At 40.4% G+C, this 16,228-nt stretch overlaps 1 protein-coding gene across 2 annotated transcripts in view; it reads left to right on the top strand.

Moving 5' to 3' along the window:
• Positions 1 to 8,208, top strand: part of LOC134066228 (cation channel sperm-associated auxiliary subunit beta-like) — a 195,924-nt gene extending 187,716 nt beyond the window's left edge. For both annotated transcript variants that reach the window (XM_062521483.1, XM_062521482.1), the window contains 2 exons: positions 6,935 to 7,009; positions 7,727 to 8,208. In XM_062521483.1, coding sequence (XP_062377467.1) covers positions 6,935 to 7,009; positions 7,727 to 7,924 — 273 coding nt within the window. In that variant the 3' untranslated portion in view covers positions 7,925 to 8,208. The remainder of the gene's footprint in view (positions 1 to 6,934; positions 7,010 to 7,726) is intronic.
• The last annotated feature ends 8,020 nt before the right edge of the window (positions 8,209 to 16,228 follow it).

The raw sequence follows: 16,228 nt of genomic DNA, 5'->3' as shown, positions 1-16,228 counted from the left end.
ATTGCAATGTAATATTTTTACATGGCATGGTGTGACTGACATAGCCTGACGAGCCAGACCCACATCAAGATTGAATAAACAGTTGTCTTTCAAATTCCCTCTCCACGCAATAGGATAGTGCTACATCCAATCATCTTCTTGTTTTCAAGTAGCAGGACGGGGAATTCACGCTTAAGTCACAACTTATGGTCGCAGCTCGCAGGTCAGTCATCATTATGTTAAGCCCACCCACCAACTCTATAAAAATGGGATTGGCCCAATACAGGGCTGTACACTGCGAGCACCTCGTCGCAAATGCGAGGAAATAAATATTAGTGCTAATTGAAAATATGAAATGGGAGCACAGGTGCGAGTACTGAATTCAACCCTTTTATTCGCATTTTCCTCCTAAAAATCCACACCAAGTGGATCAAAGTATAGGCTAGTACAATTTTCGCGCATCTGTATACAAATTTCATAGTTGACAACTCTAACGCTCCTGGCTGGAAACTCACGCTTTCAGCATCAACCTCGCTGTCTCTCACACACGCAAGAAATGTCACTCCAAAACCATTCTTCTTTTTCTTCAATCTGTTCGTTATCCGTTGGTGACTTTGTAGCGATTAGCCTACCGTTGAAACGGCAAACCATGATAAGAATGTTGACTATATAGCCTACAATTACCGTGTTCATTTCAAATATTATTATTATCACGGTTGATAAACACGGTGTGGAAACCGTGTTAGCTTCACCCCAGCCTGCATTTGACATAGGCCTGGTTGACTTCTATGAGAGAAATCCGACTGATTCTGTTGTCTTAATGATGGATTTAACCACGATTTGGTGTAGGCTACACCTGCTTTAAAAAGGCGGAACATTTTCATTGCAAATGTGCGCATCATATAGCCACTCTGCGTCTTTGTATGGAGGTTACATTCACATTAATTCCATTCCACTAACGTTATCAGGAGAATACCGTAACGTTTTATTTTGAGCTCTGGTTGTCACTCATTGGATATAACAGATATAGCCTACCAAACTCCAAGACGAGTCATGGTAGAGTAAGTTAAGCACCCAGCCAATTAAACATGACTAAGGAAAAAGTGACAACTCACCCATGCCATGGTAGGCTACCTAAATCATAGAAGTTAACGTTACTGGACAGTGGACACTCATCTTTTCTATTACACCAGAAATATTTGTCTTTACCTTTGTTCGTTTTTTGAACATTTAAGTTATTTAATGAAAACATGATGTATCCTTGAACTATGCTTGACTCTTTTCCTAAAACCGAATGAAACCTAATTATGTTCACGTACATCTTAAAGTGACAGGCACTCAATTAGACCTACACACCACCCCTGTAATATCATTACAGTGTAATCAATATGAAGTATTCAGTTTACTGAATATTTTAAGCTATAAGTAATTATGCAGATCCTAAAATGCTATAAATTGATAACAAAATGTATACAAATTCTGAATTCAAAATATGAAATAGAAACAAGACAAGCCATTTTCTGTGTGTGTAGGGTTTGAGCAGAGACTATGATTGCCACTTAAGGGTGTCACGATCTCGATTTTAAATCGAAATCGATCGAAATTACATCTCAATCTCGAACTTCGAACTGAAAAGTAGAATCGACGATGCAGCCACACCCCCAACGTGACGTCCAGCATGTATGCCCAAAACGCAAAACCACACACGTGCAGCATCAACACTCCTCTAATTTTAGGCTGCAGCCAGTTAAAAAATGCACATCAACCTCTTGTTACTCTGAAATCACGGGTGTGGAAGCATTTTTGCGTTCATTCACGTCAGTTGGCCTAACACCAATTTAGCCTTCTCAACTTAGCAAGTAAAAAAACGATTTAGTTAGCCTACAGTTCAAAATGACTTTAAGGCTTAAAATGCACATTGATAAGTACTTATTCCATTAACACTAACCTTGGGTCTCTTCAGAGTGTCTTCAGAGTGTGCACAAACATTCAAAGTATCATTCTGTGTTGCTTCATTTCACTATGTTCACATGTCTATGTTTGACTTTTTTTTTTGTTTACAACCTCACGGATGGAACGGTTTCAAAATAAAAATTGCTTTCAAAATAAAAGCCCCCTGAAACAGAATAGGAAGAGGGCAAAAAATAAAAATGAATATAATAATAATAATAATAATAATGACACAAGGAATGCATTAATAAAAAAAGATCGAAAATCGAATCGAATCGAGGATTTGGAGAATCGTGACACCCCTATTGCCACTGCTGTGAATGATCTGTATCCTGCTTAAGGCAAGAAGGTTTTCAAGGAAATTTCATAGTGCTCCTAAATTTTTTTCTGTGCTCCTAAACTTTTTCATTTAGGAGCACCTGTGCTCCTAGTGAAAAAGCTTAGCGTACAGCCCTGGCCCAATAGAAGTTTAATTTTTCCAGCTTGCAAGCCAACGGAAAGTTGCTCGACTACCATGACCAACATTTGCTGCTGCTAGGGTGCATCTAGATTTCTAGGCTATGACTGACATACTCTTAGTGTCACTAATTGTGAGAGGAGGGGGAACTACAGTAGCCTATTTCACCAGGAGCATCAGTTCTTTCGTAAACTGCCACGACTGTTCCATGAAGGGCGCCCTTGCCATCAACTGTGTCCTCAGCAAAATCAGTGTTGTTGGCAGCAAAACAGACAAATGTTTCCCTTCTTCAGGAGAAGGTGTGCATACATGCCTTGCCTTGATTTTCCCCCCCACTCTGCTGTTTCTAGGTAATAGCAATGCAAACAGCATTAATTAAGGTGGTAATTTCTATGGTATTTTGATATCATTTTATGAATAATCCTTTGTAGCCACTTATTACAAGTTATTTCCATGCAGTTTTTAGGTAATAGCGATGCAAACAGCTTTCATTTTAAGTATAATAAAATGGTAATTATTTGAAACTTTACTTATTGTTTTTGTTTAATTACATGACAAACAAGGAGGTAATTTCCAGGAAAATACACAGCATCAGGGCCGTAAAATACATTATCACTTATTTCCACCCAATTACTTAGTTATTAGCCTACTAAGAAAGAGACAAACCAAGTCATTGTCGTAGTAAGCTGGTAAAGAAGACATTATGTGCCTGTAACTAAACTGGAACAAGTGAAGTAATTTTATGGAAACTATATGGTATCGGAGCTGTAAAATGCACTATTGCCTCTTCCTATTTAATTACCTAGCTGTGTTGATAAACCCATCAATTATCCTTATGACATTTTTAGTGTTGTTTTTGTTTAATTACCTGAAAAACAAGGAAATAATTACCAGGAAAATACACAGCATCAGGGCCGTAAAATACATTATCACCTATTTCCACTCAATTACTTAGTTATACCATCTCTGATCTGAAATAGGCTATTTTGTAGCCTACTGACATTCAACACACAAACACATGTTGAGTACGACCTTTATTACTTTGTTCTGCAAAAAAAGAAAGTTAACATTTAACATACAACATTTAAAGTAACCTATAAATCCGCCGAAAATGTTACTAAGCCATGGAAGAAGTATTTTTCGTTGATCACGCAGTTGGCTAGCCTGCAGAACTAGCATGAGCTACAGCCCAAAATCGCTAACAGTGGCATAAAGCCATAGGCTACGCTTTCAAAATTAAACCACTAACATTGCTCAAAACAGCGCAAAACCTCGCTTTATTACAGGCGTGACGTCATTCAGTCCCATTCAGCGTCCAAATCTCCTCAAAATAGTTGCGCTCGTTTGTGCTACGTGCGTGCGGATCTATTTCATTAAATGTTTGTGTTGCCTACTATGTAGAGGTTAGCCAGGGGGCTTGTCCAGCAGTTTTAGCTTATGCTAGACATCACCCAGCCCCATCAATGTCCTTATCGATTTACGGTGCTACCCTCTTTACTTGGCTGTTTCTGCTGCCCAGAATTTTATACACCAGTTGCTGGTGCGTAACGTCAGAATTGCTATCGCTACTGTGGATTACTGCTACCTGAACTCTGTGAGCTAACTGTGGCTACTTGTGGACTCTATCGCTACTGTGGATTACTGCTACCTGAACTCTGTGAGCTAACTGTGGCTACTTGTGGACTCTATCGCTACTGTGGATTACCTGAACTCTGTGGGCTAGCTGTGGCAACTGGGACTCCCCGAACTAACAGGCCTGTGTGTGTGTGTGTGTGTGTGTGTGTGTGTGTGTGTGTGTGTGTGTGTGTGTGTGTGTGTGTGTGTGTGTGTGTGTGTGTGTGTGTGTGTGTGTGTGTGTGTGTGTGTGTGTGTTGTGCGTGTGTGTGCGGGCATAGTTAGCCCCAGGCCGGGGTTAATGGCCAGTCCCTTCCCCTAGCATAACTCCGCCATAGAGAGGGCTGTTTTAGGTGGGTTGTGTGTGGATGAATGCAGGGTGGGTGCATTCGGGAGGTTGGGTTGTGTGTGTCAACTTTAAATAAATTGTAAACGTGACTCCCTGTCTGTGTGTGATTTGACTCCTCCTCCGACCACGAAACAAATATTACAATATTCTCTAAAATAAGCAAAAGTTTTTGTTTGGCCTATGCATCAAAATTACAGAGCGTTGTGCACTGCCCGCACACAAGCAGCATTTAGGCAGCTACTTGAAGTCGTCTCCAAGGCCACCAGTTAATTCTGGTTACAGCAATAGAGATTGAGAACGTGACTTAAAACCATAGACTGTAAAAAATAAAACGCAACGCATTTTGGGAATAGGTGGCCCAAAATTAAGTTGTTTTACTGACGTGCGGGAACAACGAAGTGCAGTTGTCGAAATGCCGTTTACCTGCTGTGTTATAAAATTCAATAGAGTAACATGAAGCTTATCTTTTATAGTTTTCCAGCGTGGAAAAATAATAGTATACGTCATGTTTCAGAGGTGACAAAAAGGCGAGGAATGGCTTGGATAGCAGCACTAAGGAAGCGCGAGATTATAACTGTTTTTCACACAATTTTTTTACGCTTAGTTTTCATTATTATCATGCCAGATCATAGACCCAGACCCACTAGTTTACATGGGCTGGCATCAGGCGAGCCAAACCTACCCATAATTCTTTGTGTTTTGATGACTTTGGTCACATGTCTTAGCGATCTCTATTCTGACGTTACGCACCAGCAACTGGTGTATAAAATTCTGGGTAGCAGAAACAGCCAAGTAAAGAGGGTAGCACCGTAAATCGATAAGGACATTGATGGGGCTGGGTGATGTCTAGCATAAGCTAAAACTGCTGGACAAGCCCCCTGGCTAACCTCTACATAGTAGGCAACACAAACATTTAATGAAATAGATCCGCACGCACGTAGCACAAACGAGCGCAACTATTTTGAGGAGATTTGGACGCTGAATGGGACTGAATGACGTCACGCCTGTAATAAATCGTGATTACTTAAAAAGCATAGCTGAACAAATGTTATTTTTTTACGGCACAAATCAGCACAAACGATTGAGATCATTTTTGGGAGTTTTGGACATTGATGGGGGGCTGGTGACGTCACGCGAGTAATAAATAAACCATAATAACGTGGAAAACATAGTAGCACAAATGTGTCTTTTAACGGCACAAATCAGCACACATGTAGCACAAACGATTGAGACCATTTTTGGAAGATTTGGACATTGATGGGGGGCTGGGTGACGTAACGCGTGTAACAAATTAAGTGGAATAGCTTAAAAAACATAGCAACACAAATGTTACTTTTAACGGCACAAACCAGCACAAACGTAGCACAAACGATTGAGACCATTTTGGGGAAATTTGGACATGTATGGGGGGCTGAGTGACGTCACTGGCCAGAAAATGTAAAGTTGAATTACTTAAAAACCCTTAACGGCACAAACGACATTTTTTACGGCACAAACCGGCACAAACGTAGCACAAACGAATAGCAGTGTTTTTAATCATTTTTGAATAACATGGGGGGCCAGCTTCACGCAGGTATTACCGTGTCTGCTGTCATAATTTTGAGAAGGACGACTTCGTTATTCCGAGAGGAGCTTCTGACCCAAAGAAGTCAACAAAATATTATAATATTTTCATCTGTAACAAACACGTCACCTCTGTACCTGTATGAATGTTTTGGTAGGTTTAGGGTGCACTGCAAATAAAATATTTAGCCTACTGTTTCAGAATTTGATTATGTTGTTTTATTAGGCTATTGCAGAACATGTTAAATGTGTGAAAACAATGTTTTTTTGCAGAACAAAGTTAAGGTTGTGCTCAACATGTGGTTGTGTGTTGAATGTCAGTACACGGTAACCTATTTCAGATCAGAGATGGTAATAACTAAGTAACTGAGTGGAAATAGGTGATAGTGTATTTTACGGCCCTGATGCTGTGTATTTTCCTGGAAATTACCTCCTTGTTTTTCAGGTAATTAAACAAAAACAATAAGTAAATCCTGGACTTTCATTTCAAGAACTAGATTCATTTTAAGTCATTACCATTTTATTAAACTTAAAATGAAAGCTGTTTGCATCACTATTACTTAGAAACTGCAGAGTAATTGCACTGGAAATTGCATAGAAATGACTAGTAATAAGGGGCTACAAAATATTATTACCATGAAATTACATAAAAATACCATAGAAATTACCACCTTAATTAATGCTGTTTGCATTGCTATTACCTAGAAACTGCAGAGTAATTGCACTATAAACTGCATGGAAATTACTTGTAATAAGTGGTAACAAGGGATTGTTACCATGAAATTACATAGAAATTACCATACAATTACCACCTTATTAGCGAGCCGTAATGTAAAGTGTTACCGTTAGGAGCTACTTTTATCTTTAAACAAACCATATGTAGGATTTTGGCCAAAACTGATACTGCAATCACTTTCAAATTACGTTTGAGTGGTGTAATATGTGTTTTAAAGTCTGAATTTAGGGTCTGCCAGATCAAGATGATTGATTATATTGAGTGTCATGCGTTTCTTGTTCTCAAGGGCTCAGAACTCTTTCACTTCCGCATCGCCGTCATACCTGGAGTCGTGCTCTGTGACCTGGTGGAGGAGGTGCAGGTCAGACATTCTTTGATCTCCATTATATTTCCTTATTATTATACGGCTCTTCCCAATGCTAGTTAAACGCTCCATTGATTTGGAACGAGATTTCCAAACGTACTATGGTCAAATATGCATCATGTAATGACTGCTGAAACCTAACGCCTTTCATAACACTCCGCAAGCAGTTCTGTCTCTTCTTGCAATGGCACTTCAGTCAAAAGTGAAAACAGTTGGTTGATCAAGAGTGTTCTAAAGAATGTGTGATTCAAGTTCAGCATGTGTTGCTTGTGTGAACCATTTATTTCTTAGCAAAAGCCTTGACGAAACGGTAAATAATTGTAAAGCGTTTATTTTTCGTTTTGGCAAGTAGCCGTATAATAAGCGGGATAATGAACGCCGGTCATTATTGGGCAAATAAGTCCCTTGAGGGCGATTCAAGACCCCTCCGCTGGCGCCTCGGGGTTCGGTTCGCTGTGGCGGCATTCCTCATAATGTCCAGCGTTCTGTATATTCATTGTGTTTCATTGTGCCTCTAATGACAATGAATATGATTGAACTTTTTACGAAATATGGTGAACGTGCATGTGTAGCCCCTTTCGTAGACAAATGGGGGACAATCTGAAAATGAATAAACAATAAGTAGACAAGACTGTGGAATGTGGTGTCAGTTCCAAAGTCATTGTCACTTTTTCCTTGAACTCTGTGACTCACTGCTCTGCAACGTTCTCTCAGATCTATGTGGACAAGGCTCCCTTGGCCTTCCCGGCAGCTTACCTCATCAGCTGCATGACGGCCATTGCACTGGGGGGCTTCCTGCTGCTCGGGTTCCTGCTCCGCAACGTCACTCCACCAACCACCAGCAGTGTGAAGGCCTTCCTGACATCAGACAGAGCCAAGGTGGCTCCAGCAGAGAAGGAGACCGAGAACTAGAATGCAGGAGCCTCCATCCCTGATGGTGTTTTGTATGATTAATGTGGTTACATGTTCATATGTACTTTCAAGTTTAGATCAGTGAGTCTGTACATTTAAAGTTTGGGCTCCTGCCGAGGATTTATCGTTTTTGTACAAATTAAGTTCATGTTTAAAATCATACTTGAAAGAAATGTCAAGGACTCCCATTACTGTTTGACATACTGTATGCATTAGTAAACTTGTATCGATTCCTTTGATGGAAAGAGGCTGCTGAAGCCAAATAAATTATTTTGCTCTTTCAAGTAACAGTGTCACATCTTCAGTGGTGGTGGGCGTTGGTGAATGCAGAAAACAAGACAACATCTCTGATTAAGCCTCCTTTATCATTAAAAAGCGGTACAGTATGACATCATGCTGTAACGCTCTCCTATGCATAAATACATTTTGAAAAATTGCTGCTGCTCACCACTCCAGGTTACCCAAAGCCTATGATCCAAAATTGCAAGTCTCTAGAAAAACAGATTATGCACCTGCCTGCAATTAGTTTGATTGTATTTCACAGAAAGCAGGTAGTCCAGTGGTCAAAATTACACTGTAACAGAAATAAACTTAAAGGGATATTCCGCCATTTTTGGAAATACGCTCATTTTCCACCTCCCCTCGAGCAAAACAATCGATATTTACCTTGTTCCCGTTCATCCAGCCATTCTGTGAGTCTGGCGATACAACTTTTAGCTTCAGCCTAGCATAGATCACTGAATCGGATTAGACCATTAGCTTCTCGCCTGCTAGCTTCATGTTTAAAAGTGACTAAGATTTCTGGTAATTTTCCCATTTAAAACGTGTCTCCTCTCAAGTTAGAAAGTGCAATAAGACCAACTGAAAATGAAACCTGGCGTTTTTCTAGGCTGATTTGACATGGAACTACACTCTCATCTGGCGTAATAATCAAGGCAACTTGCAAACGTACCATAGGCGCAGTGATATCGTACGCAGCATCTGAAAATAGTCCCCATAGACATCAAGCAGTAGTAGTGCCAGTAGCTGCAAGTTGCCTTGATTATTACGCCAGATGAGAATGTAGTTCCATGTCAAATCAGCCTAGAAAAACGGCAGGTTTCATTTTCAGTTGGTCTTATTGCACTTTCTAACTTGAGAGGACACACGTTTTAAATGGGAAAATTACCAGAAATATTAGTCACTTTTAAACATGAAGCTAGCAGGCGGGAAGCTAATGGTCTAATCCGATTCAATGATCTATGCTAGGCTGAAGCTAAAAGTTGTATCGCCAGACTCACAGAATGGCTGGATGAACGGGAACAAGGTAAATATCGATTGTTTTGCTCGAGGGAAGGTGGAAAATTAGCGTATTTCCACAAATGGCGGAATATCCCTTTAACATTTGACAACTCAAGACGGCTCTCTAAAGCCATCAAAATCACACTTGACTGTTCTCACCCTGGCCAATCAAAACTCTTACCTTCCGGGAGACGTTACAGATGTCTAAAAACAAGAACGAGTAGATTTAGGAATAACTTCTTTCCTAAAGCAATAACAGTCTCAAATGAAGCTAAGTTTATACTGATACTCAGCACTTTATCCACATCAACACTATTTGTTATTCACTTAAGCCGTTTTCAGACAGTGTATATCCGACTTTTTACAGTGGGGCTTTTGTTGTTGTTTGAATTCATATGTCCGTAAGCATGATTTCTTAAAGGGATATTCCGCCATTTTATGAAATAAGCTCATTTTCCACCTCCCCTCGAGCAAAACCATTGATATTTACCTTTTTCCCGTTCATCCAGCCATTCTGTGAGTCTGGCGATACAACTTTTAGCTTCAGCCTGCATAGATCATTGAAACAGATTAGACCAGTAGCATCTCGCCTGCTAGCATCATGTTTAAAAGTGACTAAGATTTCCGGTAATTTTCCCGTAATAATCAAGGCAACTTGCAAACTACTGGTACTACTACTGCTTGTTGTCTATGGGGACTATTTTCAGATGCTGCGTGATATCACTGCGCCCATGCCATGGTACGTTTGCAAGTTGCCTTGATTATTACGCCAGATGAGAGTGTAGTTCCATGTCAAATCAGCCTAGAAAAACGCCAGGTTTCATTTTCAGTTGGTCTTATTGCACTGTCTAACTTGAGAGGGGACACGTTTTAAATGGGAAAATTACCGGAAATCTTAGTCACTTTTAAACATGATACTAGCAGGCGAGATGCTACTGGTCTAATCCGTTTCAATGATCTATGCAGGCTGAAGCTAAAAGTTGTATCGCCAGACTCACAGAATGGCTGGATGAACGGGAAAAAGGAAAATATCAATGGTTTTGCTCAAGGGGAGGTGGAAAATGAACTTATTTCCAAAAATGGCGGAAAAAATGCATCTCTACAGAAATCGATCCATACTCTTCATGGGCAAAGGCATTGCTTCCCTTCTATGTTTCCTCTTGAGGGCTTGTCTGCCCAGGAGATAGGAGGCTGTCGGTGAGCTGAGGACCAGTTCCTGTTGAACTTTGGCTTGGTTCACTGTAATAAAGTGTTTCAATGTAATCTGTGTCATAATGAGAGACCCTGAGTTTTGAAAAACTGAAGAGAAGTCATTTGGACGTTACCTGTCTACGTCCTTTTCTGACGTGTTCATCTGAAAGGAGAACAATAGCATTTAAAGGGGAACTTGGCAACTATTTCAACTTAGTAAACCCGTTTAGAAATCATCTGGATGATTAAATGATCTGTTCCAGTTGAAATGGTGACTTTCCCCGCTCCCCCTAGCATCCCCAGGCTGAAAACCAACCTTGCAACATTGGGATTTACCGTCCTGGTAAGAGAAGTGAGAAACAGGAAACTGGTTTTAAATGGTCTCTTACCTTGTAACATCCACCTTGTTCTGCTGAATTTATGCTAACCGCTTCGCTAGTTTGTAAACAAATCCATGTGCTTTATCGTTGCTTTATCCCACAGTTAATTACAGGGTTCATACGTTTTTAAAAAACCTGGAAAAGTTATGGAATTTGAAAATGCCAATTTCCAGGCCTGGAAAGGTTTTGGAAAACAAAAAACACCCCAAAGGTTTTGGAAAAGTCATGGAAATTTGCTTCATCCAATTCAACTCAGAAACGTATCTCATTTGGGCAGGTCATGTCTCACACTTGCGTCACAACCGATTGGCAAATTTGTACGTTTTGAGAGCATTCCTTCTAGGTAACCATCCCGTTATCTCACGCATCATATCTATAATTAATGTAGCACTAGTTGATGTGAGGTTTTGAGAAATAGAAAGTCATGGAAATTTGTGAAAAAATCATGGAAAAGTCATGGAAATTCTCTGGTGGAAATGTGTATGAACCCTGTAATTAGCCTGGATGCCAGACCGAAGTTTAGCCCCGCCTCCATTATTTTTCTGCAGGGAACTTCGGTCTGGCACACTGATCTATAAAGAATATTCTTTATAGATCAGTGGTCTGGCACTGCTCCGTTCAGCTGCTACGGACCAATCACGTTGTCAGGGCGGGCTTTACGTGATGATTGACAGATGAACAGCAGTGACGTTCACGACTGCATGCTTCCTCGTTCGACGAGTTGGGTGTGAGACTGTTGGCTTCTAGTGATTTTGATTGCAACAGAAACGCTATGAATGCATAATGAAATGAAAATGCATGAAAATGCACTGTACTGTTCTTCCTATGCTTCTTCCGCTGATCAAATTATTTTTTTCTATTCAGCTTGAACCGTTTAACCTAGAAACTTCATTCAAACGTCGCAACGTAGGTCTTCAATAGGGGCATGCTGCTATGTATTTTTCAACTTTGTAACTTTTATACTTTTTAAACTATAAATTAAAAACTATTACAAATTTCCCCATAGACTTAACATTGGCCTCTATGACATCACAGTCGGATCGTTAAGCAATTAGAATCTTATGCCAGGTGGCCAGCCCCACCTGCAGCAGCTCTCTCTCTCTCTCAGGCTTTAAGCATACAATCTCTCTGTGAAGACTACATATCCTGTTAACTGTTTCCTCTTTCCACAACTGTTTCAAAATAAAAGTCCTCACTGCAATAATACACTATTAAATCATTTAACCATTTAAACTACTCAACTATTTAACTGTTCAACCATTCCAACTGTCAGTTATCATCAACTATGCCTCCAGTCAACTACATGAGACCTCCATGTACCTAGCAACCAACATAGCAACCATTAAAATTAAGCGTTGATGACCGTTTCCATAGCAACCAACATGATTTTACTACAGTAACTTCTTTATTCCCGATAGTGGCAGCCATGGATTAGCCTCGCGAGCCATCCACGTACTTCCGGCCAAGGATTGCCTCCACTACGAGTCTGGCCGTGCTCCTCTGTGGAGCATTCTGCTCGGTAGAATTGTAACAGAACGCCCCCCCTCCAGAAAGCAGCCAATAAACGAAGAGACGGGTTGGTGGGGGCGAAAGGGGGAGGGCGCTCGTGACGATGACGTTAAACGCCTGCGCTATGTTGTTATGAGTAACTATCGCCGATTGGGTGAGAGCTGTCCAATCAATTCAAACCAGAACTGGGCGTTACTTCCCGCTTCCTGCAAGCGCTTCAGAGCAAAGAAATTCCAGACCATAATACGAAATGAAATGGTAGTATTATGGGATGGTTAGGACCAGGCTAGCCATGGATACCCTATCAACAAATGTTTCAAAATAGAAGTCCTCAGTAGTAAGTTAGCTAGTTAGCATAGTTAGCATTTTTAGCATAGCTGCTAGAAATGATTAGCTAAGTTAGTTAATCAACCTAGTTAGCATGGTTAGCATTGTTAGCATAGTTAGCATTTTTAGCATAGCTGCTAGAAATGATTAGCTAACTTAGCTAATCAACCTAGTTAGCATTGTTAACATAGTTAGCATTGTTATCATAGTTAGCATTGTTAGCATAACTGTTAGAAATGATTAGCTAAGTTAGCTAATCATTAGCTAAGTTAGCTAATCAACCTGGTTTGCATAGTTAGCATTGTTAGCATAGTTAGCATTTTTAGCATAACTGATAGAAATCATTAGCTGGGTTAGCTAATCAACCTGGTTAACATTGTTAACATAGTTAGCATTTTTACCATAACTGTTAGAAATCATTAGCTAAGTAAACCAATCAACCTGGTTATCATTGTTAACATAGTTAGATAACATTTTAACATACCTTTTAGAAATCATTAGTTAAGTTACAACTGGAATGTTTAAGCTTTAAACTGTCTACCTTCACACATCAACTGTCTTTAAACTATGCAACCACCATGTTTACCCTAGCTACACCTTAGTAACCATATCTACATTATCTATCAATATATTTTTGCATTTTCATGCACTGGTAATTCCTTGGAATTGCATTTCTAGTTACAGTGCATGAAAATGCACTGTACTGTTCTTCCTCTGTCTTCTTCTTCTTCTTCCTCTAACGCACGCAATTCAGCTTCAACCGCTTAACGTAGAAACTCCATTCAAATTTTGTCTCGTAGGTCTTACTTATGCGATGTGGGCTTTGTATTTTTCAACTTTGTAACTTTTATACTTTTTAAACTATGAATTAAAAAACGATTTCCCCATAGATTTAACATTGAGCTATTTCCCCATAGACTTAAACATTGCTCATTATGACATCACGGCAGCAATTAGAATCTTACGCCAGGTGGCCAGTCCAGGTGCAGCAGCTCTCTCTCTCTCTCTCTCTCTCTCAGGCTTTAAACATACACTTGCTGCGTTTACATGAGAGCTTTAATTCCGAATAAAACCAAGTTAAATCGGAATAAAAGTTCATTCCGCTTTAAAAGAGACCATGTAAACGCTTATTCCGCTTGAAAATGATTATTCTGAATTACCGTAAAACTTCAAACAATAGCCGAGTCCCAAATAGACGCATGTCTCTTTTAAACGCCCGGTGTGACTACAGATTTGGGGTTATAGGCCGGTCTCCAACAGAAGCCTGGTCTGTTTTTTTTTTTTTTCGAGTTGTATTTATTCTTCTTATACCCGTCAGATCGTCTGGTGGTGGTGATCATCGATGGTACAGATTGCGCACACTAAATGTATAATTGCATGACTGCGGAGGTGAAAGCCAGCTATAGAGTTCCAAATTCTTAACTTTTTTCGACATTGGCCTATGTCCTGCATTATTTAATTAATGCCATTTTGTTAAATTTGCGCACTAGACAACATATTCTATCAAGAACTTTCTTTGTTTAGTTTCACTTTCTCTCGTTTCTCCACGTTTCTCCACGTTTCTCTCAATACCATGGCGGAAAAGAAAAAGACTTGATTTAAATGACATTTAAGCTGACAGTTGTCAAATTTGCCTAACAAAATTCGGGAGAAGCAGCGGCAAGATATTTCTCGGTTGATCCAAAGAGGGTGCGTAAAGGCTGAGCTGTAACTGTCTCCAAAGAGGGAGAGCCCTGCGCATCTGGTCGGGAGCTTCGCAAGCAAGGCAGGCAAGTGGAGGAGAGCGACAAGGAGGAGGAATTCGCAAATCAACTTGTAGCCTAGTTGAGGATCACGGTGATAGCGATTAATAGGATCATTTTTAATCACACGATTGCAGTTGTTTTACAGGGTAGCATTCATTCTTTATTGTTGATGTATTATCAGGGGCAACAAGTTCACAGGCTCGATGGTAACTTGAATTGTTCAGCCCGCTGTCACATCGTTTCGTTATTTTAAGCTGCCAATAATTTAAGACATAGCCTATTATAGTAGGCTAGTTCTAATATGATCTGATTTGTGAAACACATTCGAATTATAGGCTAAATAAAGTAGCCTACCCTACTATAATGTGGTAACCTCCTGTTGTCATGCTTTCTGTCTGCTCATGCTGTTGGGTAGTTATTTCTAATCCTACAATAAACCTACACTCAACTAACACCACTAAATTAAACGCCTGTCTCATATAGACGCCTGTCTCAAATACACGCCGGTGCATTTTGGCGATTTGGCAAAATAAAAGCCCGGGCTATTGTTTGGAGTTTTACGGTAAACTTAATTCCGATTTGAGTGGTTGGTTTATTCCGATAACATAGGACCTAACCTAAGTGATAGGATAGAACTCTATCTTACTGTAAGAAGAGATGTAGGCCTAAATTGTAGTTAGTTGTAATAAACACTCCTTGCCTGTTGGTGGCGTCCTCATTCGGACATGAGTCTTGTATATTAGAGTGTACACATGAGTTCGTGATGACATTTAGAAAAGTGTTGGTCATGAGAAATTGGCCTCAGTGGTTTATTAATGAATCCTCATCAAATAATACAATACCAAATACAAATCTGGTAGCCACACACAAACAGAGAACACAAACGAAACGAAAGGTAGATAATACAAAACATCTCAAATAAGCCTACGATTTCTGGATTAATGTTCGGGCAGAATACTGAGGCTGATAGCAATGATGCTAGCGCATCCACCACAAGTGCTAACACAGACGCTTCAGGTTTAAGGTAAGATAAGGAGGACTTTACAATAGCCCGCTGTGGCATGATTGCTTGTTTATGTCGTGTCACATTATTTTTGAATTGGTCGTTTCTGCTGGCCTACACACTCAGCTGTTTGGTTGACCGCTTTATGATTGTGGGTGCTATGATGGTCGTGCATGCAAGTCTGTTTTTTTTGGGGGGTGGGGGTGGGGTCCGGTGTGCACAGTGCTCCCCGTCCCAGTAGAGCATAGGATCGGACTGGTTTAGATTAAAATGAGAACACTATTAGCCATTAGTCATAGCCTAGAATAGTGTTTACTTTAGCCTACCTGATCAAAAGTGGTCACTAGACCCGTATGATCAGTCGATGAGTTTAATCAACTAAGTTCAGCACGCTTGCTTTGTGCTGTCCGTGCCGCACAGACCGTGCGTGTCCGTGCGGCTCTGAGTTCGCTTGTCCTCTGAGTTCGTTCTTGACGACGGTTGTTAGGGGGCTGTAACCGGTCTATACGTTCGACCGGCGTCGCGTCACACAGAGCAGGTTGTTTGCGCCACGCCCCTTTTTTGGGGAAACAAGCCCTCAGAACAAGCCTGAAACAAGCCAAAGTGAATGGGTGTTGTTCACGGTCACTGATCTATAACGAATAACTTATTATTTATAGATCAGTGGTCGCGGTAGACAGACATGCCGATAAGTTGCTGTGTGGTTGGGTGTACCAACCACAAAGCTAAGAACCCCTAACATTAGGCTACACCAAAAATAAATCAGACCAACGAAAACGGAAATCTAGGCTAACACTTGGCTAACACTAGCAGCTAGGCTATCGGCTATGACAGAAATTATCATATGTTGGAATTATCTAACGAACAT

Source organism: Sardina pilchardus, chromosome 19 (assembly GCF_963854185.1).
Source record: "Sardina pilchardus chromosome 19, fSarPil1.1, whole genome shotgun sequence".
Lineage (NCBI taxonomy): Eukaryota > Metazoa > Chordata > Actinopteri > Clupeiformes > Clupeidae > Sardina > Sardina pilchardus.
This window is presented reverse-complemented; position numbering and strand designations above follow the sequence as displayed.